The sequence below is a fragment of the Podarcis liolepis genome (assembly GCF_965112155.1).
Source record: "Podarcis liolepis genome assembly, chromosome: Z".
Lineage (NCBI taxonomy): Eukaryota > Metazoa > Chordata > Lepidosauria > Squamata > Lacertidae > Podarcis > Podarcis liolepis.
This window is the reverse complement of record NC_139570.1, coordinates 10,066,386-10,093,451: the sequence shown is the minus strand read 5'-3', so window position 1 is coordinate 10,093,451 and position 27,066 is coordinate 10,066,386. Positions and strand designations below refer to the sequence as shown.

The window sequence follows — 27,066 nt, the reverse complement described above, 5'->3', positions numbered from 1 at the left end:
TCAAATTTGTTTTTTCAGAGTTCCTTTCCTGTCTCCAGGCATCAGAAAATCCATCTGCCTCTTTTGACTTTTGGCCGATACCATTTGTTGCAGCTCTTCCTTTGCTGTTGCCAACTAATGCTTACTCCTTTTATAGTCTCTTGGACATCTAGATATATCTGTGCTTTTATCACAGTCACATTGCCTTCTGGGTTTTTTAGTCTCAACAGTAATGTCCAATGTGGCAGAATAAGGTGATGCAGCATTGCTAACTTGGCTTCTCTATATGGAAATCACAATCAGTAACTGAGCTGGAGAAAGGAAAGGCAGTGAAGAGGTCAGCATGGTGTGGCAGCAGCAGCGGAGTTCACCCAAAGCTTCTGCTGCTGCACCCTCACCGTGCTGCCCTCCCTGTCCCTCTTCCCTTTTAGATACTGGCAGTGACTTCCATATTGGGAGGCCAGGTGAGCTGTGCTGCCCTACCCTGATCCATCCCAGCTGTTGCTGAGTCTCAAAGCTGGATGAATGGAGGAGAAACCAAACAGATATTTTAAATGCAAACAGACTCCAAGGCACATTTTAAATAGAGATGCTTATCGCATCATGACAACTACAAAATATGCCTCTTCAAGAAATGTGTATTTTTAGTACTGTGCCATACCTCTCCTTCAGGTTCTCAAATGATTCCTTACCCTGTGGAGAGAAACTTTTACATCTATTTATTTTTTGCCTCATTTTCAGGGCACTTTAGAAATGCTCATTAAAACATCTTATAAAACAATTACAATTAAAAACATACCTCCATCCAATGATCTCAAGGTTGCCAGAAACAGTATTCTTCAGCCACCAGATCCCTGAGTAAACAGGAATGTTTTCAAATACCTCCTGAAAGTTAATTTTCACATGCAATAATGGTTGGGTGAAAGGAAGAGGAAGGAGAATTTTTTGGCAGGCATACGACTAGTTATTTCTGAAAAGAGCTTCCTTCAGGCCAATGTTCTGGAGTTCCTTCTTTTGCACAGCATCCTTGACAGGCCATAACAATTTGAATATCCAGACATTTATAGATGGGTGTCACTCGCAAGAGAGAGGTTTGAATTCCCCAGAACCCTGGCAAAAACTAATGCTAATAATATGATTTGTTTTCAGTCCCCCCCCACCCCCCGCTTCCCGCCAGGTCCAAACCATCAGTCTCATCAATCTGCTCTCCCATCCTTACAGGCAGATTTCTTTCACAAAGCCATATGAATAAATAACATGCGGGAGCGCTGTCAACTCTTGGTATACACAAACACTTCATTTTCACCTCTTATTGATTTTGGCCTTGCTGGTTTGTGTAGCTCCATGGACTTCACAACTTCAAATATGCATCTGTCCTGGCAGACTAGTCGTCAATCAAAGAAAGGTTAATTTGACTCCCTTGACATTTTTATCACTGGGACCTTTTTTAAAAATGCGACTATACAACAATTTTCATTTGGGACTCAAATTTTCAAAGCCTCTGAGAATATCTGGAGGACTTTTATATTTTTTTGTAGTCAAAGGTGTGATGGCACTTAGAATGATGTACTCATTCAAGAGGCATGAAAGAGTTTTTGGGAATTTTGATCTTGCTCAAAGTAATTTATTAGCGCAAAAAAATGCTTAGGCTCTCTTTCCCCTCCTCACATATCTGATAATCTATACCGCCTTTTAAAAAAAGTCACCAGAAAGTTCAAGCACAGCACAATCTTTAACAGCTTCTGAAAAGGTGAAGGAAATCTCCTGACCTTTGCATTTCCAGTAAGAATTAAGTTACAGAAGAAGATTTACCACAGTTGTGAGTTTTTAAAGCTGCATTTCCACTGTATGATTTCTTCTGTATGTCCCAAACTCGGATTTCGTAGTTTTGCAGCTTCAGGGAGATGCAATTATCTTGAATCGTTTTTTTCAGCACTGTCCTGATTAAACCCATTCTTCCCTTTCTCTAGATTAACATATGGGGTTAACACATGCACTGATGGCAGCGTCACATGATCTTTGGACATTTGCAGTCTTTTGTCATGTGGTCTCTCACCTGGTCTTTCACTTGTTAGGGGCAAGATCACTTGAAATCTTATTGTAGCTTTCCCCTGCCAAAAGTAAATCCTCCATGAGCACAAAGGGGAGGCCCAAACTGGATGTGACAGTCAGTTGTGCATATTCTTCCTTTCCGTTTCCTTCCAGGTAAGCAGCCACACAGGATGTTTTCTTGAGTGGAGGACTGGTGTCTTCCACTCAAGGCTGCAGCCTCTGCAACCAAAGCTGGTCTATTAAAGCCAACACAGCTCTGCCCCACCAACTTCCACCTGCCCCTACCTGCCAGCTTTCTTTCTTACAACCAGTACAGGGGCAGTACTGCCTGTCAGCTTCTTCCTCTCCAGCCTCAGTGTTGCCTTTGAAGAACTCAACAGGGAGAAGGATAGTGGTTCTGGCTGTCATCAACTGTGATGCTGCTTTTGTTAATAAAAAGTATATGGGGAAATATAGAGCAGCCCAGGCTTTTAAGATAAACCTTGGAATTCTTTGCTCACTCTGCCATCATTCTTCACGGTTTGGTGAATGGCCACAAAGATCTGCGCCTTCTCTGTGGTGGCACTGTGGTTCTGAAATATCCTCCAGGTCAAGATTTGGCAGCCTTCCTGTTAGATAGAAATTCAAAACAGTTCTCTCTCTCTCTCTCTCTCTCTCTCTCTCTCTCTCTCTGTGTGCATACATACATATATATATATATATATATATATGCTTTCGTAGATTTTCACGGGTACAGGAATGCAGGTTTTGGTGTCTTCGGGTGTCTTCCCGTGTAAGAGTTGGGGTGTCTAGGCGACGTTTCGACGAGGTCTCACTCGTCATCTTCAGGCTGGTGCTTTCGGCTTCTTGTTACTGGAACAGAGCAGGATCTCAGTGTTTGAGTTCCTATAAATACTGTTGAGGGGGTGTGGTGTATAGCCTCCAACGTTCTGGGCAGAGAGGAAGTTCCCAGGTTAGTGTGCCTTTTCTTCTTTTGTTCCTTAATTACTTGAGGGATATCTTGAGTGATTTCTTGAGTGATATTCTGAGTACCACTTAGGTGGGTCATTAAGTGTGGATTAGTTGCTAAAGCTTTCGTGTCTTGACCTCTTGAGCTTGTGAAGAGTTTTCCTGAGAAGATGGCTGTACTGCACTTAGTTGTGCTCTGGCTTGGCTTCGTGTATAGGGGCGAGCTGTGGTTTTGTGCCCTGTGCCAGCCAGATCTGTGTAGGGATTGCAGGGGGGTGCAGCATCCGGAGGTGCCACTATGGTTTGGCTACTGGATGGAGTCTGTAATTTATCTGTGGAGAGCCACCTAAGTGGTACTCAGAATATCACTCAAGAAATCACTCAAGATATCCCTCAAGTAATTAAGGAACAAAAGAAGAAAAGGCACACTAACCTGGGAACTTCCTCTCTGCCCAGAACATTGGAGGCTATACACCACACCCCCTCAACAGTATTTATAGGAACTCAAACACTGAGATCCTGCTCTGTTCCAGTAACAAGAAGCCGAAAGCACCAGCCTGAAGATGACGAGTGAGACCTCGTCGAAACGTCGCCTAGACACCCCAACTCTTACACGGGAAGACACCCGAAGACACCAAAACCTGCATATATATATATATATATTGCGGCAGCATGAAACTAGGTTTAAATTGATTTTAAACCTGATCTGCTGCTTTTAAGTTGCATTGTTCTTAATTTTGCATTTCATTACATTTTCTTTTTTGACGGAGGTCATGGTTGGTGCTCTCTCACAAAAGTGCAGGTAAAAGATGAACAAATCATGGTTTATACAACCGGTGAATTGCAAATAACCAACATTACCCAAGGTCAACTGAGATGTTATAATTCTATTTGCTCTATTCCAAATGAAGTACAGCTACAATGCTAGCAGTCCCAAGGAGTGCTAATTGTGGGTAAATAATGACATTTTAATGCTGATTGCTCTCTAATAGACCCTATTATCCCTCCCCCCCAAACAAATGCTGGTTTGTGCCAGATGTTCCCTTAGTAATGGAATCTCTTATTTATTTAACATGGCTGTGAGGCAGAACTGATTTTTTTTTAAGTCTTATCTATTCTTGCTATTAATTTTAAGTGTTTAAAAATACTTTGCAAAGAGTATTGGAATTCAGTGGGGTGTGACATTTAGATACAGAAGACACCTGCATTTTACTTAGTGATTCTATTCATATGTCATACCAAATCACATTTTGACATTTCATGAATGGTCCAAGAACGAGCTCCAAGCTTCAGTCTTGTGCTCACTTATCTGTAAGGAAGCCTCACTGAATGAAACTGACTTCCGAGCAGACATGCAGAGGATTGCACCAGCAAATAACGGCTTGTGTATGTCTGCAAACTAAAATCAGATCCTGATTTACCATCCTAGTTTTCAGGGCAACTGCAGGCTGCAGATTGCCTGTTCAGATGTAATGTCAAGCTATAGTTTCATTATAGGGGCCAGCACTACAGCACAATCTGAAGAATTGGTGAATTACAGGGATTAGGGACAGATTATGGAATCATTGAATTGTAGAGTTGGAAGGGACCACAAGGGTAATCTAGCCCAGCCTCCTGCAATGCAGGAGTCTCTTGCCTGACATGGTGCATGCACCCATGACCCTGAGATTAAGAGTCTTATTCTCCACTGACCAAGATCTATCAATTCTGGATTCTCTTGGTTTCTCATCTTTACAGTCTTAAATTCAGTTCTCCGCATTCCTGCAGCAATTTGCATTCTTTTAAAGAAAACGTTCCCATAAACATTCTTTGGCGTTTTACTGCAAATTTCACATAATATACGATTTTGGGCTATATCCAACATTAGTCTGACTTAGAGTAGATCAGCTGAAATTTGTGGTTGCTACTAATTTAGGCTAATTTCAGTGGGGCTACTTTGAGCAGGACTAGTTAAAATTCCTTGTATGCAGTTTTAACATTGCAAGAAACTTTCCCTAATAAAATTACATTATATTATGTGTTGTGTGCATATGTATTTTATTGCACACTTTCCCTCAATATTTGCATTTTTGTACATCTTTATTGGTTGGAAAACTGCATCGGAAAATTCAGTTTGGAATTTCAACAGATAATTGTGTTCTGGTTTGAAAAGAGTGAATTAGATAGTATCTCATTAAATTGCAAACAATATTGAATTTCCTGCTTATCCCTGATGGGGATTCCATTTTTGCTTCATGCACACTTGACTCAGGCTCAGGGCTGGGAGGACGGGACACTCAAGGTGGCAAAATACAAGTTTCATCGATGTGTAAATCAATAAGCTTAGATCTCCGAAAGTTGCTGAGAGCAGTAAATGTTTCATGCTTTTTAAAAACACAAAACAAAACGAAAACCAATTTATACAGCATCCTACAGACAAAGGGCCACAATCCAGGGAGCTACATTAAGCACAACCTTTAATGTTGTTGTTCCTTCCTCTCTCAATTTATTTCCCGTCCTGTCAAGCAGACATCTTTCCCAGAATGGCAACAAAATACATCACTGCACCTTTCCAGAAAATGACTTGCAGTGCTAACCATGTTTACTCAGAAGCAAGGGCCTATTGAATTTCATGGAGTATACTCTTTGCAAAGTGAAGTTAAGATTGCAGCCCTGCTGGATCTATTTCTGCGTTAGCTCAGAAATGAAAATTGGTCTCCTCTCCACCTCTTGACCTGATCTCATTTACCACTGCAATTGGTCTGATAAAGAAAGAATTTTGCATTCTTCTCAGATGTGTGATCTATTCAGCTTGTGACACTAGACGGTTTGGCTTCTTTCCCCCCCCCCTCCTCCTCCTTGCCTTTTAGTCAATTTCATTACTCAGCAGAAAGAGGCTTTGAGCTTGGGAGGATTGTCATACTAATCGCAGTGCAAAAACACACATACATAACAGTGGAGATTCTGTCACAAAGCCCAAGGCTGCATTTGATGAAACTGTTTGTGGTGCAGTCCTGTACAGTCATACCTCTTGTTACATTCAGTTCAGGTTACATCTTTTCAGGTTGTGTCCCGTGCCGACCCAGAAGTACCAGAAAGGGTTACTTCCGGGTTTCGCTGCTCACGCATGCACAGACATGCAAAATGACATCACACACATGCGCAGAAGCAGCGAATCGTGACTTGCACATGCACAGACATGGGTTGCGTTCCTTTCAGGTTGTGAACAGGGCTCCAGAACTCTTGATTCTGATTAGGGATTGGGTAGGAGTTCAATCCAGCTCACATTTAAAAGCAAATCCACCTAACTGGTACTTGCCCAAGCCATGTGCGAACTGAAGCACATACGCCCATTGAAAGACACCACCCTTCTTTGGATTTTGCCGTGCAGTGAAGCATGCAAAATTGCATATACTAGGTATGTGAATAAAAAATGCATATGTGGGTGAAAATAACACACAACAATGCATTATACAGTACTGGGATAAGCTGCCTTAGAAAAATGTGCATTGGGCAAAATTGCATACAGACATGCATGTATATTAAGAGAAATTTGCTCTGAAATGCTGACGAGTCTTCTTTTTTCGAGGGAGTAAGTGGTGATGTAGAAGTGGCTGTGGGGAGGGGGCAGAGAGACTGAGTTGTCTTTAGCGAGAGAGTGAATAGTTGATTTACTATGCCTGCATACATTGCAGTGGGGCGACCCAATTTGCACCAATAAGGGCTGAATGGAGCTGGCTTGGAAGCATCTGGGCTGCCCCAAATAGAATTGTGGCAGATTTGGATTAATTTTGGACTAGGCACATACTCTGGATGTTCTGGTGCCTGATCTACCATGATTTTCTAATCTGACTACAACTCTGGAATTTTAGGTGCTGGTCCTGCAGGGCTAGAAAGATGGTCAGATGGCAACCTTTCCCCAGCAAACCCAACTTTGCAGCAGTACATTGCCGACCTCGAAGGGGCGTATTAAACTTTTGTACATATGCGTTGGGGAGGGGGAAAGAGCTAGCATTTCAAAGAGCAAGAAGTATATTGATGGTGGTTTTTCCAGTGACCTTGTAAGGGCCTGCATTATTAAAGTGTCTCTCATGGAGCACAACCTACATTTCTGAGCTGTGCAATACTGACATGGTGCGAAAAAAAAGAGAAACCACATGAACCGTATTCATACAACAATTTCAGGCCAGTTTTTTAAGTGTCATTTAAGGAGGATAGACTTTCCCCATCACTCCCCCAATGCATGAGCACCTTAGCAGATTTTACTGCCCTAATAAGGATAAGCGAGGGGTGTGTTTGTGTGTGTGAGCAGTGAATTCATAATGGAAATAGGTGGTTGCCAGGAGCCTTGTAGAATGTTCACACATCCTTAAATAATTGAAATATAGTAGTATATGCCCTCCTGAGATTTACAAAGCAATCTAAGCAAAATAGAGTTATGTGTCTGGCTTTAAAATAAAGGTCATGACTAAAGACCAGTCTCCTATTACTTTTGTTACTACCACAGAAATGAATCTCATATGAGGCTGCCCTACAAATTGAGTCAGACCATTGTTCCCTCTAGTCTCCTGCTGTTTACTTTAAACTGGCAGCAGCTTTCCAAAGGCTCAGGTAAAATAAAATAAAATAAAATAAAATAAAATAAAAAATTTTCCAGTTCTCTTACTAAAAAATCCTTTGAATTGTCAGTGGCAGGGCTTGAACTTAGAATCACAGATTTGAAGTGGTGGTCCTTGTGGACCAGATTTGGGGAGATTGTGTGTCCATCTTGCAGTGCCAGATTTGGGGCACTATGGGTGTCAAGGGGGCACAAAACAACCACCACCTATACTTATATGGGTATCTACTGAGAAGATCCATAAAAGCCATCTCTACCAAAAGGAATTATTGTGAAAATAATAAATATTGGGTTGGGGGAGGGCGTGCCACATTTTGTCCTTACTCAAAGCACCATACTGGCAAAGTCCATCCCTGCATCTAGCATACCCTACAAGTGTTCCGATTTTCCAGGAACAGTCCTGGAATCATGAAAGACATCCTGGCTTCTTATCCGATCCCAGAATGTCTGTACTTCCCCTGCTAGTGCTGCTGCCGTTGAGCTCAGGAAGGAGGATGAGCTGTCACTTCTCCCAAGTGTTGCCTCTCCAGGGCCTCTCCAGGGCTGCTGACTTCCTCCCTTGGGCAGCTCGTGGCAGCTGCTAGGGAGCAGGTGAGGAGCTGTAGAGGCCTGCTAGCTCTGAGGCGCAGGCAGAGGGCAGGGCCACTCTGGGAGGGAAGGAAGCGGGAGTGGAGTCGAGTGCAAGGAGACTTATTTAAATTTTTTTAGTAAAAAAGTATATGCTTTGTACGTCTGTGTCTAATTTTGCCCCTTTCTAAAATTTCCTTTATCAGTGTATGCTTTTCTGTTTTCAAATTTACCAAAGAATGAAATAAAATAAATTCGGGATTAAGGGGTTTTCTCAGGAAGGTGGAGGGCTTTTGTGCTGTGTCCCACTGGTATAGTGGTGGCGGCACTCGCCCTTCTTCTGATAGGAAATGCTCTAGTGGGGGTGGGGGACAAAAGTGGGGAGATGAGGAGGCTCAGTTGGGCAGAGGGAGTGAGAACTGCCCCTGTTTTATCTGAGGAATGTTGGAGAATATGAATGTTGGAGAATATGTGCTGACATTTAAAGCCCTAAATGGCCGTGGTCCAGTATACCTGAAGGAGCATCTCTACCCCCATCCTTCTGCCCAGACACGAGGTCCAGCTCCGAGGGGTATCTGTGGTTCCCTCACTGCGAGAAGCCAAGTTACAGGGAACCAGGCAGAGGGCCTTCTTGGTAGTGGCACCCACCCTGTGGAACACCCTCCCATCAGATGTCAAAGAGATGAACAACTACCAGACTTTTAGAAGACATCTGAAGGCAGCCCTGTTTAGGGAAGCTTTTAATGTTTAATAGATTATTGTATTTTAATATTCTGTTGGAAACCACCCAGAGTGGCTGGGGAAACCCAGCCAGATGGGCGGGGTATAAATAATAAATTATTATTATATTATTGTCTAGTTAGGGGGCAAGCAGAAAGTGGCCATGGATCTCCTGGCAGCTGTCTGGGTGAAGACCAGTTTATGACTCCCCAAAGTCTAACAACAGCAATGACTAAATGGCATTCTGTGTTCCGCCTGGTGTTTGCCGAATTACAGCCCCAGCAAGCATGGCCAATGACCAGGAATGATTGGAGCTGTAGTTTCGCAACACTTGGTAGTCTAAAGTCTGCCCACATCTGTGGCATTCCAGATCATGGCAACCTGTCCATAATTATTAGCATATGCCTGCTCTCCTCAGCCACCTGTTTCTCACAGCCTAGTCCAACCTCCTGCTTCAACTGTGGAACACAGAGCTATAGCATGGCGCTTAAAGATCTTCAGCTAGGGAGAGCTCACCCTGGCCCACGCCAGCTAATGAGTTCTATTATTAAACTGTTGTTAGCATCAATAGATGTCTCCTAATGCTCAACTAAAATATATCAGAAGCATATTGCACCTCTTCTAGGTTTGTCATGTATATTTGCTCAAGACGCTCAACAACTTTGTCAAAAAAAAAGCTGAACAATTGTTCTGTCTGGATTTTTGCTGTTTGAAATATGGCAACCCTGACCTATTCCCTCTGGCCTATTCTGTGTGATATTTGAAGAGGGCTATCACGCCCTCCTCACCCAACCCCTGATCTTCACCTGTTTCCTTCAACCTTTACTTAAACCACATTGTTTTTCGCAACCCTGGCCCTTTTTTGTCGGGGGCCTCCTGTGTTTAAAGTTGGTGCTCTGCAACTGAGCTGCTTTTTCTTTGCTTTTGGAAGGGGGCCATATAAGCATTCAGTCTCTTAAGAGACTGAAAACCTGCAGTCAGTGATGGGGAACCACATTTGGTTTCCTGAGGGCCACATTTCCTTCTTGACAACCTTCCATGGGCCACACTGCCAGTAGTAGGCGGGGACAGAGGCAGAAGTGGGTGGAGCAACAAACAGGGATTTGATTTTTGTACAGTAGGCTGGTTTCTGCACACACATGTAAACCTCTCTATCCTCCATCCAGCCAAGGAAGAGGCAATATCAGAGTTCCAAGGCACATTCCAAACAGAACCACTCGCCACCTTCCTCATCCTTCTTGCGGGGAAGCTCAGGTAAAGGGAAAGGACACAGCTCCTTTAACCCTTCCAAGCAATGCTCCTTCCTGGAGAGGAGACATGCAAAGAGGGGCTGCATCTCCTGCTGCCTTCTTCCTTTATCTTTCTCTTCCCCCTCCCCCGAAAGTGAGGGAGACCACCACCAGCCATCCAAAACTGGAGAGAGTGGCCATGGGGCATGCAGGAGGCTCTGCCAACATAAACAGCTTTGCAGAGCCCATGATCCTCCCTACGTCCTCCCACCGGCTCAGAGGGAGCTTGAGCCCTACGGTGCTCAGTCCCCATCCCTTTTGCGAAGATCTGCTTGGAGAAATGATGGAGTGTATGTTGCCAAAACAACCCAGACATTTTGGTAGGGTTGCCAAGGTAAAAAGTTGTTGAGCTTTTTTTTTTTTTTTGAACACTTTGAACGGTTGCCATACATCCGGGGTTTATGGACATTTTAGCCTGGACACTATTTTCAATAGGTGGATCCCGGACATATGGCAGCCCTCCAGAAACACTTGAGGAGGGTGCAAAAGTGGAGCCATAAAGAGTGTCTGTGAGAGAGTGAAAAGCACGCTATGTGGCCAGAAGAGAGTCTCAAGCCCATTAAATCATCACAACAACGCTGTGATGTAGGTTAGGCTAAGAGACAGTAACTGGCCTAAGATCAGCTTCATGGCTGAGTGGTGATTTAAACCCAGCCCTTCCAGGTCCTTAGCCCAGCACTCTAACTGCTGCAGCACAATGGCTGTCTACTGGTACCGTAACACCACACTGGCCCCCCAGATTGTGGGCTACTCCCCCTGAGAGTCCCAGGCCTCTTTTTTGTGCCCTTTCGTGTGATTCTTTGTACCCACCTCTCTTAATTATTTTATTTTAGCCGATTTTGGCTTAAGTTCTCTAGATTTTTTCTTTCTTTCTACTTTGTTGTGTTAGCCCTCTGCTTTCTGCTTTGTTGTGTCTTGTACTTTTGTCCTGTATCTTATTGTTACGTTTTAATTATTGCAAGCCACCCCTGGAGCCTGCTTTGGCTGAGAGGTGAGATAAACATCCTCACATAAACAACTACATTCCTGACATTCTTCAGGCAGGTGAGACGCTAGCATTTCTGCGGTTCACATCTGAAAGGCTTCTACTACAATTGTGTTGGCAGCTTTAAAAAAAAGATGTCACTACAAAACTGCTGCTTGGAAACAAAACCGAATGACCCCAAGGAAAAGGCAGGAATGCGACAGCTTGAGAGGAAAGTTGTCTGGATTTTCACAAATACAAGACGGGGGGTGAAAATGATATTGGCAATGGAGAGCGAAGCTATGGTGCAAGGAACCTTATCCTGTACTTGTCAGTAAGTTCCAGTGACTTCAAATTGCGGGAGTCAATGCAGCTCTGAAAAGCCAGGGATTTCCAGAACATGAGGCAGTAAAGTTTACACTAATCCCTTTTTTTCAAAGGAAGCATCTTCCCTTTTATTTCTAAGAGATAGACCCATCCACCCCTTTGTCTCTCCCCCCCTCGCCCGCCACGAGTTTCTACCCAATCATACTTTTTTTGCAGTTTTCTTTGAAGTGATCTTCACCTTTCTGTGTCTAGCACAAAACATTAGCAAATGGCACACATGTATTTTGCTATGAAAGATACCAGGGGCACTTTCCCTCTTGACCTGAATCTCCTGTTGTAATTGCTGTTCTAACTGTCATGCTGCTTTATCAGGATTGCCTTATTGGGCATTTTAATTATGGTGGTTTATGTTTTAATGCTTTGTGAGATGGGATTGTTTTATTGTGTACTTTTTATTTATAAAAAAGTGTATTTTACCAACTGTTGTACAACAGGCTTTTATGTTTTCTTAGAAGCCATCTGAGCTGTATATTAATTCATTAAATAATAATCAAATTTTATTAGGGAAATAATGCTGTGTTCTACATGTGTGCTGAATAAAGATGGCTGCTTGAGGGATCAGCCTGTCAGCCAGCAGATAAGTTTCAGCATCTCAATCTAAGTATCTCCAAATTACAACTCACCGCCTGAAAAAAAGAACACTTTATAATGCTGCTAATTTATTGGGAATTACAGTACACTGCCTTAGGAGCACATAATCAATGTGTAAAGGTGGGTTAAGGTTTTATTTGAATAATTAAATAAAAGAGATCAATGCTGCCCTGGCTGGGCTCTGAGCTCTTGGGTAATTAAGTAACAGCCACCTCTTAACAGGCTGGTTTAGTGACAGAAGCTGTGGAGTCATCTCAATGGAAGGCTGGGCTTGGGTGGAGCCAAGATAGGGCAGGCTTACCCCTGCCCCTTCCAAGTATTTTGGCACCTTGGGAAGTATAGAAATTTATGCTAAAGCGAATTTCCCTCTCTTGGGCATTCTGGGCCACCCAGAGTCAGAAAGAAGGAGAAATTTGATTCAGTTCTCATTTAAAGCTGAGCCTATCTAATCCACACTTTCCTGAACAATATGAAATGGAACATTGTTCAAAATGTGTTCTTCATTGAAATTTGCGATGCAAAATTCTCCAGCTGAGTAATATGTACAAAAATGCCCACACCAGAGTAAAACTGAATGTATTGGTGAAAATGACATGCAACAATGCATTATATTAGGGGAAATCGCTTTGAAAAAATGTGTTTATTAGGCAAAATAGCATAGAAAAATGTGCCTGCTATGAGAAATTTGCACTAAAGTGCTGATGAGTTTTCACGAGGACTTTACAAAAATATACATGTCTGATGTGGACATGTGGAGAACTGAATTTAAGACTGGAAAAATGAGAAATGCAGAGAATGTGAAATTGACAGATTCACCCACCCCTTACAGCTAGTGGGGGGGAAATGCCAAAAATGTTGGCCCAGCTCTACCAGAAATATGCCAAATGCTTTGGCAATCTCTGAAATGTAGAAGAAAAGTAAAATTTGCAAGAAAAACAAGTTGCAAACTTGTATGCAAAGTTGTTTTCCTTGGTGTGAAATTTTCCTTGGTGTTTTCTTTTTCTTCTTGGTGTTGCATTTTCTTTTTTCTCGCTCTCTCTTTCATATAAAATGACCTTTAGCCCCGAATACAGGATGTCTCTAAAGATTAACAGTTGGTTACTATTCACTGATGGAATTAATCACTTTGCAATGTGTTTGCCTCGGTTGTCTGTTCAGTGCAGACAGACTCGGAGGAGGGGATAAAAATAGGATGTTTTTGCCTTCTCGCCATCTGGATTGGATTGCTGTGCTAGATCGTAACCTTTCTGCGAGTGTAAGATGAAGTAACTGCTGCTTATTTTACCCAGTTATATGTTGTGAACATGGCCAATGTGGGATATACACAGTGTTGCATAGACATGGTAGTAATGGTGAAATGACTGGTCTATTTCTGACCTGTGTCAATTTCACATGTGTTCCTTTGGTCATATGGAAGGGCCATAGCTCAGTATTAGATATTCTGCTCTGCATGCAAAAGGTTCCAGGTTCAGTTCTTGACATCTCCAGGTACGACTGGGAATGTTCCCTGTCTGAAATGCTGAAGAGCCAGTGGTAGTCAGTATGGATTCAGTCAGTAGTCAGTATGGATTCAGTGGTACTTCTGGTTGCAAACGGGATCCGTTCCGGAGGCCTGTTCGCAACATGAAAAGAGCGCAACCCGCAGCGGCGCGTCTGCGCATGTGTGGGTTGTGATTCACCACTTCTGCATGTGCACGTGATGTCATTTTGTGCTTCTACGCATGCGCAAGCGGCAGAACCCAGAAGTAACCCTTTCTGGAACTTCCGAGTCACCACAGGACGTAACCTGAAAGAATGTAACATGAAGCAGACGTAACATGAGGTATGACTATATCTAGATGGATTAATGATCTAATGGTCTAAGTTCAAGGCAGCTTCTTAGGTTTCCTTTATAAGTCTATTCCATCCATTACTCAATGGTCTCAAGATCTTACTGTCCTTTCTGCATTTGAATGCATATCTCAGAATTGTTTAAACTGGTTTGGATATCTGTTTGGATATATGGACTGCCTGTGTTAATACATATTATAAATTAGGATTGATGGCTCATGCTTAATGTGGGTTGGCATAGTTTCTTTCTCCCGCCATTGTTGTTGTTGTTGTTGTTGTTGTTGTTGCTGTTGCTGTTATTTAATGGATCTCTTCAGAGCTCACCCAGGACTGAACAATGGGACCTGACTGAAGAGTCCTTTCATAGGTCAGAATATACCTGGAGTGGTTTCTCCATAACATGATAATGATGAGAAAATAATTTTGTGACTAACTAGGAACTGACATGAGTAGATAAATTGAATTTCTGTATATCCCTCTGGTAGCAAATTCCTGTTCTGAAGACATGCTAATAGCTCTTAATGGACTGGCCAGCAGTGGTAGTGCTTTAAGGGTGGTGCAAAGTTTATTGCAAATGAGCTCCCAGGGGACTTCATTCTGGGTGTGTTCTTAGATGATTTGTTCTGAATTAGGCCAAAAGGGAAACATCTACATACCCAGGGTTCTCATGCAGTTATGCGAAGCTGGTGAGAGGTGATCCCGTTGAGGCTAACAGCTATGAGCTTAAGCTTTCTTACTGTGGCCTTTTCTTGCTTTGCCAGGTTTTTCTAGGCAAAGCGAGAAAAGCTAGAATTTAAGCACTTAGAGTAGGAAGCTCAAAAGGCCAGCGAGACTGAGTAATTCAATAACAAAGAGGATATTTGAGTAAGTAGTCCATAATGGGCATTCTTGAACTTGGCACCTTAGTTGGTTGCCTACCATTAAATTCAGCTATCTTCCTTTATTTATTACATTTTTATATCACCCTGAGTTCCCTGGTGGTTTACATACCATTAAAAATACAATTAAAATTTTAAGCTGTAATGAAATATTAAAACCATATATAAATAAATCAAAACAGCTAAAACCAGCAACGATGACAACTGCTGAAAACAATTTAAAACTAGTATAAAACCAGGGGGGAATAAGTTAGTGCAAAGTTATGAAAGCACTAGAGTAAATGAATCATTTGTAAAAAAAGAAAGAAAGAAAAAGGCCTGAGAGAATGAAATATCTGGTGCCTCAAAGACTATACAGTGGTACCTCAGGTTAAGTACTTAATTCGTTCCGGAGGTCCGTACTTAACCTGAAACTGTTCTTAACCTGAAGCACCACTTTAGCTAATGGGGCCTCCTGCTGCTGCCGCGCCGCCGGAGCACGATTTCTGTTCTCAATCTGAAGCAAAGTTCTTAACCTGAAGCACTATTTCTGGGTTAGCGGAGTACGTAACCTGAAGCATATGTAACCTGAAGCATATGTAACCTGAGGTACAACTGTAGCATAGGTGTGAAGTGAACCTATCTGGAGAGGGCAATCCATAAGCAAGGTGCCACCACTAAAAAGACCCTTCCTTTGAGTGTTCCCTGCCTCATTTCACTGATAGAGATGTGGGAGAAATTTGAGCTTGACAATATCTTCTTTGGGCTCTGGGTTGGGTCTTCTGAGGGAAGTGCATTCTGGAATTGTGTTTTTTTGGGGGGGGATGGGACCCCGCAGCCTATGAAACTAGAAAAAAGAACCTTGATTGTCCTATATTTCTGCACATCTTCTTTTAGCTGTAGGTCTCAGCATATTTATTTCAAAAGACACACTAAGGACTTATCCACACATACCTTTCCTCTGTGCTTTCATGGTATAGTCTGCATTTTCAAGGTCCATGCCTAAGTGCCTTCCCTACCCACTCTGGAGCTTTCCCCCCAAAAAACCTGCTCTTTAAAGCAGTATTGGAGCAAAAGGCAAACCATAGAAAACCCGATGCAGCTTTAAAGAACAGATTTTTGTGGGGAAAGCTCCAGAGCAGCAGCAACAACAACAACAACAACAACAACAACAACAACAACCAAGCTTTAAAGTGCAGAGCTGTACCTGGAAAGAGAAGGGCAAAAGTTAAGTGTGGATAAGCCCTGAGTGCAACAGACAGTAAGAAAATATGTTAGGACTTGACCTCTTGGTTGCAAAATCAAGGCACCAATTTGTATTTAATCTTGATTTGCTTGTGGTGTCTTAGATAGGCACTGGACTGTAAGTAAATTTCAAATGTTTTTTTTTTTTTTAAAGAGACATCTAGTTCGAAAGTCAACATGATGAAGAGTCTGCTTAAGAGAGAATGCTCTCTTCCTATGTTCTGGATCAATAAATTAAACAAATTAATTAAGTCAAGTTATCAAGACTGTTGTGCAGAAAAGCCAACACAATTCAAAGTGTTGGTGCTGACCTTTAAAGCCCTAAATGGCCTTGGTCCAGTATACCTGAAGGAGCATCTCCACCCCCATCGTTCTACCTCGACACTGAGGTCCAGCGCCGAGGGCCTTCTGGCAGTTCCCTCACTGTGAGAAGCCAAGTTACAGGGAACCAGGCAGAGGGCCTTCTTGGTAGTGGCGCCCTCCCTGTGGAATGCCCTCCCACCAGATGTCAAAGAGAACAACAACTACCAGACTTTTAGAAGACACCTGAAGGCAGCCCTGTTTTGGGAAGCTTTTAATGTTTGATGTATCACAGAATTTTAATATTCTTTTGGAAGCCGCCCAGAGTGGCTGGGGAAGCCCAGCCAGATGGGTGGGGTATAAATAATAAATTAAAATTATTTATTATTATTATTATTCTCTCTGATACCAGCTTCTTTCTTTGGCAGCAACCATACACATCCTGCTGTATCTAGTTCTCATCTTCCTTTAAGGCAAGAAAGGGTAGGGCAGCGGTAGGGCAGCCACTCGTTAATTCCTGACTTGGAGGACATTTCTCTAAGGGAGATGGCATGTTTACTGCAAACAGCAAACGAAGTGAGAGAAAGGACTAGGTGACCTGCACCACCAAGAGGGGATGTTGCAGCACAGTGCCATGTAGCCACACATAAATATTATTTATCGGCCTTCTTAAGCAGCTACAATGTATTTGCAGCAGCAATAGAGAATTTCCATGCAGCCCTTCGCATACAGAAAAAGCATACTCACTATTAATCTCCGTGTGAGGAGAGGTGTTTCTCAGAACGAAGCATCCAGCACAGAAGAAGCCTCCCAACCTTTTTTGGCAAGTGTATTTTGCAACATGTCATTGATGCCATTAATAGTGCATTACTGTTGGGTCTACATTATTCCACTTTATTAGGTGTTCTGTGATCCTTTGCCAGTGCTACTACATTATTGTCATCTGTAGGGGGACTCTACTGCTGTTGTGCAAGAAAAATAAATAAATCAGAACTACACACACACACACACACACACATTACAGGATTTCTTATTCCTGCATTGCAGGGCGTTGGACTAGATGACTCCTATGATCCTTTCCAAATCTACAATTCTATTATTTCAATAGGGCATTATGGAACATCCACTGTTCATAAATGAAGCAGTATGTCCACCCCAAATCTTTTGCCTGTGCAGACTGTTTCAGTAGTGGGATAAGGTATAACCACCATCCTGATACCAGCATGAGCACAAATGATCATGAATGCACAATAGACAGGACATCTAGAGGAGCCCTCTGTCTAGGCAATTACAGGTGACCTTCTGTGGTTATGCAAACCACTTACAGTGGTACCTCTGGTTACGAACTTAATTCATTCCAGAGGTCCGTTCTTAAGCCGAAACCGTTCATAACCCGAGGCGTGCTTTCGCTAATGGTGCCTCCCACTGCTGCCACGCCGCCGGGGCATCCCAGAGCAAAGTTCACAACAAGGGGCATCTACTTCTGGGTTAGCGGAGCTCATAATTCGCAGTGTTTGCAAGGAGGACGGTACATAACATGAGGTTCCACTGTACATTAATTTGGGGGTGGGGATGATGCAGTCTATAAAATTTTGTTGAGAAATAAATAAAAAGACACATGGATGAATGAATCTGTCAGCTTCTGTTTCTGTTTCTCATTTTTAATGCACACTTTCTCCCCTAATGAATGCATTTTTGTAATAATTTGTTTGAGAGCTTGTATCAGAAAATTTGGAGAAGAGCGAATTAGGAAGGCTCATTGTATTTCTGTTTTCGTGTGTTCTTTGAAAAAATTTCAAATTAGGCGGCTTCATATGAAAACATAGTGGTTCCTTCTCTTCCCTATGAGTTGGCAGACAGGCAGCTGTACTCCAGGTTCTCAGGCAGAAGTCTTTCCCACTCTCTGCTCCCTGATCCTTTTAAATAATAAATAAATGAAAAATAAATAAATAGGAGGTGCCAGGGATTCAACCCGGGAACTGCACCTTGCAAAGTTCTGCCACTGGACTGAGGTTGCTGATAGAGTCATCTCATTTTCAGTCCTTCTGCTCCTTTTGGTCTCTTTGTCTCTGGCTCCTGCAGGCCTTGTGGTTAGCATACAGCTGAACTGGAGATATAAGACATGAGTTTTATTTTAATGCAAGTTTCTCCTGGTGTCTCATCTGTATAGAACCAGCAATAAGATTTTGTGTCATCTCATTCTCCATGCATGGTGGTGGATGGCTGTGCTACAGAGTCTGCAGGTTTTTTGTTTTACAAGGCAGGAGTGTGGTTTACCGTATTTTGCGCCCCATAGGACGCTCCGGCCCATAGGACGCACCTAGTTTTTTTTGGGGGGGGGAATAAAGGAAAAAAAATTATTCCCCCCCCAGGTGTGGGGCTGGAAGAACCAGGTCGGGGAACAGTGGGAAGGCACGCTCTGCCTCCCCGCTGTCCCCCGAGCTTGTGGGGCTGGCGATGGGGAGAAGTGCGCTGATCCCGGGACTGCAGGCAGCTCTGCGCAACACTTGGAGCCGGTCTTCCGAGGGTTGCGCAGAGCTTCCTGAAGCCTGGAGAGCGAGAGGGGTCGGTGCGCACTGACCCCTCTCGCTCTCCAGGCTTCAACGAAAGCCTGCATTCGCCCCATAGGACGCACACACATTTCCCCTTCATTTTTGGAGGGGAAAAAGTGTGTCCTATAGGGCAAAAAATATGGTAGTTTTTGCCTTCCTGTTTAGCACAAAAGAGCCATCTTATTGCAGTTGGTTTGGTGCAGCTTCTACATTCTCACCGGAAGTGGCATGCCTGGTGGGGCACTGCCACTATACTCATTCCTGGCAGATAAGGTGGGCAGAGGTGCGATGGTGGAGAGGTTAGCACGGTGCAAACATGCTGGTGGAGGCATGAAGCCAATCCCTTGCTCCTGCTAGTGTATTTGCACCATGCTACCTGTCACCCCTTCCTCCCCTCCCCTCCCTTCTCCGTCACAGTAAGCAACAGCAACCCACCTGTTGGAAAGTTATTGTGATTATGCTGCCCCATCTGGCGAGCTGTTTCTGCTTTTTAATTTCACACATGCACGGGGGGGGGGGGGGCAGTCACTTTTTTTCAGGAAAGAGGAGATGACAATTTATCTAGTATATTAGTTTATCTTTTCTTTTTGCAAAGTGTTTCAAAGTGATCTACAAAATATCCAGAACTGCTTATCAAACATTTTAAATCCACAGCATAGTATAAAACATGTTGTTAGCTAAGTCACTTAAATAGTGCAGACCAAGTTCAGAGAGAAAAGACATCCTGATAACTCTTTACTGCGGAAACTGAGCAAAAAATGCTGTGTAATTTGAGGAGGAAGAGGTTAATCTCTTAATCTCAGGGTCATGGTTTTGAGCCCCACATTGGGCAAAAGATTCCTGCATTGGAGGAGGTTGGACTAGATGATCCTCGTGGACCCTTCCAACTCTACAATTCTATGATTCTACATCCGGCCTTGTAAATAGCAAGGAGACATTCAACCAAACACAAAAAGGAAAACTCCCTGAGACCTACACAACCAACAGAGCACATGCTCTGATGTCGTAGACATCATGCCACTCTACCTGGTTGCTAAGCAGTACTTCTACACCACCTCTTTGTTAGCTGAGTTGCCAATAACAGAATTAGCCCTTAAATTACAAAATGAATCATCCCTGCTGTTGCACTTCCAGCAGGCCCAACTCAGGGAACAACTCCCTGATTGAAGAGGTATGTTATGTACTGAGAACAATAGGATCCAAATTGCAGCAGTCTGATTAGTCCTAGAACAATAGGATTCAGAATGCAGCAGTCTGATTGGTCCTAGAACAATGCAGCAGTATGATTGGTTGGCAGGAACCACCCAATCCTGCTCCAGATTGAAGTGAATCCACAACCTGATTGGCTTACAGTAGAATTCCGGAATTAGCCAATCATGTGCAGCCCATTGTGTAAATAATGTATATAAAGCAGATACTGTGAGGGGACTTGCATTCATTCCTCCTCACCACCATGAGCTGAATAAAGAGCATGAAATCACTTTGCGACTCTGAGTATATTTCACTGGCGACGAAGGTGGGATCCCGCTGAGCTGACTGCCACACACAGCACCGCAGCACCGCCACCTGCCGCACCGCTGCCTCGCACCGTGTATCCAGGCTTCAGCTCCGGGACACAAGGAACTCAGAATGGCAGCCAACAGCAACTTCTCGCCATTCAACCCAGCATCTGGAGACTGGGAAGCATACGCCTCCCGTTTCACCTTCCTCCTAGAAGCCAAAGGGGTCACCGATGAAGAAGACGCCAAGAAGAGGGCGATATTCTTCAGCGTCTGCGGAGAGGAGACGTTTGAAATCGCCCGGGCTCTCCTTGCGCCTGAAGACGTCGCTACTGTTCCATGCAAAACAATAATGGAACAGCTGAAGGGGCACTTTTCGCCGCAGCCCTCAGTGGTGGCTCGTCGAAATGCCTTCTACGCAAAGCGACAAGCCCCTGGGGAAACCATAACTGGGTTTGTGACCTCTCTCCGCCAAGCCGCCCGGTTCTGCAACTTCTCAGAGCTGGAGAACATGCTTCGTGACCGCCTCGTTGGTGGCCTGAAGGATGAGAAGCTGCAACGACGCCTCTACGCCAAGAAGGACCTAACGTTCCAGGTCGCTCTGGAGGAGGCCCTGGCAACGGAAGCTGCCGAGAGGTCGACGCAAGAGGCACGGCCGAGCCTGCCATCCCAACCGAGGGTCCACCACGAAGACCTCACCGACGACTCAGGATCCGACAGGGAGGAGGTGCACCGAGTACAGCAGCGCACTCAAGCAGCGCACAAACCACAGCTGCCTCGACGAGAAGGAGGGAACTGCGCAAGCTGCGGGGAGAGTCACGAGAGGAGGACCTGCCGTTTCCGCAACGCAGAGTGCAGGCAGTGCAGAAAATTGGGACACATTGCCCGGGTGTGTCGGGCTCGGCCCACCCGACACCAGGCATCAGATGACCAACCCAAGAGCCCCAGGTCCCGGGGCCCAACGCACCAAGGCAACTCGACGGAGCTCACGGACTGCCAGGTATACCAGTTGCCCCACCCCAATGTAGAGAAAATTTATGTAGAGGTACAGATAGAGGGGGCCCCATGCCGCATGGAGCTTGACACGGGTTCAACTCTATCCATAATCTCGGCAAAGACCTTAAGGAAACTGTGTCCTACTGGGGGTCCCAAACTCAGGCCGGCCCCATTCACCCTACGGGACTTCCAGAAACGTAAGGTCCCCACAATGGGGGTGGGGACCTTCAGGGTGCAATACCGAGGGCGGACGCGGCAACTGGACTTGCTTGTGGTCAAGGGCCCCTACATTAGCTTACTGGGATTGGCATGGTTTGGACCACTGGGGCTAGCTGTCACCGGGGTGAACCACACTAGCTTACAAGTGGACGTGGACGCCATATGCAAGGAATTTACAGGGGTTTTCGACGGGAAATTGGGACAGTATACGGGCCCCCCCATTGCGCTACAGCTTGACCCCGCAGTACGACCGGTCAGGCTCAAGGCCCGCCGGGTCCCGTTCGCCTTGAAACCCCGTATAGACGAGGAATTGGACCGACTCGTGGAGCAAGGAGTGCTGGAGCCGGTGCCTAATGCCCCCTGGGAAACTCCAATCGTCACACCTGTCAAGCCTAATGGTTCGGTCCGCATCTGCGCAGACTACAAATGTACCATAAACAAGGCCCTCACGGCCCATGCATACCCAGTGCCAGTGGTCAGCCATGTCCTTGCCACCCTGGCTGGGTCGAAAATTTTTGGCAAGCTGGACTTGGCCCAAGCATATCAACAGCTGCCAGTAGATGAGGCCACAGCAGAGGCACAGACGATTGTGACGCACAGAGGAGCGTTCAGGGTAAAGCGGCTGCAATTCGGGGTCAGCGTGGCACCAGGCATATTCCAGAATCTAATGGACTCCCTCCTTAAAGGGATTCCTGGTGTCACCCCCTTCTTCGATGATGTGTTGATTGCCGGGCCCACACCAGAGGAGTTTGAGGACCGCCTCCGCACCGTTCTGCACCGTTTCCAGACGGCGGGTCTCAAGGTGAAGCGGGAAAAATGTCTACTAGGAGTGCCTCAGGTGGACTTTCTGGGATTTATGGTGGACGCAGAAGGGGTCCACCCGACTGGGGACAAGGTACGGGCTATCTGTGATGCCCCAGCGCCCAAGAGCAAGACTGAACTTCAGGCCTTCTTGGGACTATTGAACTTTTACCATTCCTTCCTTCCCCACAAGGCGGCGGTAGCGGAGCCCCTACACAGACTCCTGGACAAGCGGGCCCCTTGGGTGTGGGGCCAGCGCCAGGAGGCCGCATTCCAGGCAGTCAAGGACTTGCTTGTCTCAAACTCTGTCTTGGCACACTTCGACGAGAGGCTGCCGGTGGTGCTAGCATGCGACGCCTCACCCTATGGCATTGGCGCTGTCCTGGGGCACCAACTCCCGGATGGGAGAGAGGTACCGGTGGCGTACTTTTCCCAGACACTCAACGCAACCGAGCGGAACTACTCGCAAATTGACAAGGAGGGTCTGGCAATCGTGAAGGGAGTAAAAAAATTCCATGATTTCTTGTACGGGCGGCCCTTCACCGTGGTGACTGACCACAAGCCGTTGCTTGGCTTGTTTGCTCCCGAAAAGCAGACCCCCCAAGTGCTGTCTCCTCGCGTCCTCAGGTGGTCAATTTTCCTTGCTAGCTACCAGTATGCACTGATTCACCGACCTGGGAAGGCGATGGGCCATGCGGACGCCCTCAGCAGGCTACCACTACCGGAAACAGGCCCCGACCCAGCACCTGCACAAGAGGTTATGAGCCTGGAGCTGCTTCCCGACCGCCCCATTCAGGCACAAGAAGTTGCACACCATTCCAAGAAAGATAGGGTCATCTCCCGGGTCCTGGACTGGGTGTGGAGGGGATGGCCCAGCAGCAGCCCCGGGCCAGAATTCGCCGGCTACACAACCCGCAAACATGAACTGTCGGCCCACAAGGGGTGCCTGTTATGGGGAAGCAGAGTCGTTGTTCCCCAGCCCCTCCGCAAAAGGGTCCTCACAGCCCTACACGAGACACATCCAGGGGTAGTAAGAATGAAGGCCCTTGCCAGGAGTTATGTGTGGTGGCCGGGGATTGATGGAGAGATAGAGGCCTGGGTCAAACACTGCCAGGCCTGCCAAGAATCCCGCCCAGATCCCCCAAGGGCCCCAGTCCAGTCCTGGGAGTCTGCCCGAGCACCATGGTCACGCCTGCATGTGGATTTCGCTGGCCCCTTTCAGGGGAAAACATTCTTCATAGTGGTGGACTCCTACACCAAATGGCTGGAAGTCGCACTGGTACCGTCCACTTCCACGTCCGCAGCCATCCGTGTACTACGCAGGCTGTTTGCAACCCACGGGCTCCCTGACACTCTCGTCTCAGACAACGGGACTGCATTTACGTCAGGAGAGTTCCAAACCTTCACAGCACAGAACGCCATCCGCCACATCCGTTCGGCGCCGTTCCACCCTGCCACCAATGGCCAAGCAGAACGCATGGTGCGGACCACCAAGGACACCCTTCGCCGCATGACGCAAGGGGACTGGGAGTACCGCCTTGCCACATTCCTTCTAGCACAGCATAGCACCCCCAGCTCAACGATTGGCCGGAGCCCCGCTGAACTACTAATGGGTCGGCGCCTTGCAATCAGATTGGACCGCCTTCACCCCGATAGAGCTCAGGATGAGGTAGTGGTGGGGGAAGGCAGGAACCCCCGGACCTTCGAGGCCCAGGACCCAGTGTACGCAAAGAATTTTGGGGCAGGCCCAGCATGGGTACCCGCCACAGTCACCAGGGTCACTGGCCCAGTGTCGTACGAGGTGCTAACAGATGGGGGGCAATGCTGGCGGCGCCACTGCGACCAGATACGGCGACGATTCCCGGGAGAAACCCAGGAGGAGGACAGGTCAGAGGAGTCCCAAGGGAACAGCGGGGCAGTGAGGCCCATAGAGCAGGAGGGGCCAGCAGGAGAGGCAGAATCAGTAAATACAGAGAGGACCCGTGAGGCCGAAAGGACACCCGAACCAGAACCACGACTGAGCGAGCCGGTTGCACCAGACCAAACAACCCCATCACAGCCAGCATCCTTGGAACACGAGCGAGAACCTGGAGCCCGGTCCAGGGAACACCCCAGGCCGCAACGCACACGTAGGCTGCCGGCATACCTTGAGGACTATGAATGCGACCTCCCGGGCAGGACTGGAACTTAGAGGGGAGGGGTGTTATGTACTGAGAACAATAGGATCCAAATTGCAGCAGTCTGATTAGTCCTAGAACAATAGGATTCAGAATGCAGCAGTCTGATTGGTCCTAGAACAATGCAGCAGTATGATTGGTTGGCAGGAACCACCCAATCCTGCTCCAGATTGAAGTGAATCCACAACCTGATTGGCTTACAGTAGAATTCCGGAATTAGCCAATCATGTGCAGCCCATTGTGTAAATAATGTATATAAAGCAGATACTGTGAGGGGACTTGCATTCATTCCTCCTCACCACCATGAGCTGAATAAAGAGCATGAAATCACTTTGCGACTCTGAGTATATTTCAAGGTACCACACTGTATTTCCTAAACCTCTGCATGGTACCCTCACTCTGCCTTGTGGCCCCAATACCTGCAGCCCCAGATCAGATTCTCAGCCATGGGTCAGACTAGGGACTCCCTGCCCCAACCTGGAACCACCCCCAAAGTAAATGGGGTGGGCAAAAGGTTTTTAAAATCATATTTTAAGCATATGATTGGGAGGGGAGCAGGGGAGGGAGGAGAGACTACATTTCCTTTCCCCCTTCCGGACCTGCAGGATGCTGCTCTTTGCATCTACAGAAGCTGATCTGGAAGCTGTAGCTTCACAGGATAGAATTCTCTGATTACCCACTGAATGTTTCTCTTTCTTGCCCACATGTCTGCCTCTCCTTCCAATGCCCCACCCCCTGACAACCCTAGATTGCACTGGGTTGCAGACCCCAACCTGTGGTGACCTGTGGCTATCTCAGCCTGATTCGAATGATACCTGGATTCCCCCAAACTCAGCCTGAATTCATCCAAGCTTTAGCTGAATTGAATGCACACACAGCCCTAGGATTGGCCACTGCTTGTTATGCTACATGCTCTTAGTCTTAACAAGGGAGAGGAAGGGCGCACTGGGGTCCACTGTGAAGTTAAGCCCATGCCCCACGGCTGCATCTGACGGCCATAAAAACTACTGTTTGTTACAAGTTACTTGGAGTGCCATTGTGTTTGTTGATAGGAACAGGTTGAACAATGAAGTCTTAGATGCCGAGTTTCTCCTAGCTAGCCCTGAGATGACAAGGATATAATAAAGAGTGTAATAGCGCTGTTTTTCAGGGTGCTGATGTAGACCACAGTTTGCATGCACTTCCATTTCTCAGAGGCAATATTTTTTATTTTTAGTTTCCAGTGGCATCATTTTCTACCTTTTTTTATTGCTAGCTAGCATTTCATTTCAGGAAAGGTTATTAACAATCTCTTAAGACTTATAGTGCATTTTCAAGTTTCTGATTTTACCTGACCTGTAATTAATATTGGGGGGTTTTTCATTTTGTGATTAATATTTAGCTTTGGCGACAAATCGCAAACAAACTTTTGAAAAAGGGAGATTTATTCCTGCCTTTTGCCTGCTTTCCCTCCCCTTTTACTTCACAAATAAATGGAACGTTCCCTTAATCATTTGTCATTTGAGAATTTTTGCCAGTTTTAATTCAGTAAAAAGTAGCAGTCATTTCTCATATTTATCTGCAAATTGCATTGACTCTGCCTGCAGTCATATTAGGTGGTAATGATTTATAGGTCCTCTAATAATTTATCTGATTATGCAAGTTACGTTCCATTTTTTTAAAAGAGCTATTGAATTAATGCTCGTGGGCATGGGGCAAAGAGAAATAAGTCCCAGGGACTCTGCTAGCTTTGTGGTTTAGCTTTGCCTATGCGATACATTAATTTAGTTGTATGTATGAATCAGACTGGCCATTTATTATGGGACTGGAATACAATCTGACTGTGGAAGAAATCAAAGAAACTGTGGATTGGTTCCATATCACCTAATGTTATGCTAAAATCTGTCCTCAAAATTCTTTTAAGGGTTCATCTCCCCCCACCCATTAAATAAGCTTCTGTTTTTCTTTCTTATTCACAAGGCACTTAAGAATTTTAGAATACCCTTATATTTCTGGCATGTGCAAGATTGACATTAGGTGTGAGGTGGCCAAGGGCGATGGTGGTGATTTGTGTTTACATTAAACATTTGTCTGATGGTCTGCAGCCTCCCTGGCTGCCTGTGTTTTCTGATCTGAAAAAACCCCAGGGGAGGAGTTGCCTCATGATATGCTCACCTGGGCTTTAATTGAGGTGCAGTAAGCCAGAGAGGTTGGTTGCTGAATATCTGCAATGGGTATGCTTGCGGATTTTGCTTTTAAGGGAAATCCTTCCTTTTATCTGTCAGGGGCAAGGTAGGCAGTCTCCCCAGTTTCCTTCACTTAAGTCCAGTTGAGGATAACATGGGCTTTTCAGGAAGTGCAGGCACCCAGGAAGACTGGGAAGAATGCAAACGACTGGAGGGATTATTTGTAAAATGAAAGTAACAAAAGCACTTAGCCACCTGCGGACGTTGAGTAAGCACAACAAAAAACCTCTCTGCACTGATAATTTTCGAATGCAATTTCTAATAATCAATA

The 27,066-nt window shown here is 45.5% G+C and overlaps 2 protein-coding genes across 5 annotated transcripts in view; both read left to right on the top strand.

Moving 5' to 3' along the window:
- Nucleotides 1-27,066, top strand: part of IL1RAPL2 (interleukin 1 receptor accessory protein like 2) — a 482,185-nt gene that overhangs the window by 109,936 nt on the left and 345,183 nt on the right. The gene's annotated exons all lie outside the window — the stretch shown is intronic.
- Nucleotides 20,508-23,638, top strand: LOC310698839 (uncharacterized protein; the record flags this gene model as incomplete). Its single annotated transcript, XM_083486590.1, has 2 exons — nucleotides 20,508-21,377; nucleotides 22,279-23,638. The coding sequence occupies 2 exons, from the start codon at nucleotides 20,508-20,510 to the stop codon at nucleotides 22,315-22,317; spliced, it is 909 nt and encodes a 302-aa protein (XP_083342716.1). The 3' UTR covers nucleotides 22,318-23,638.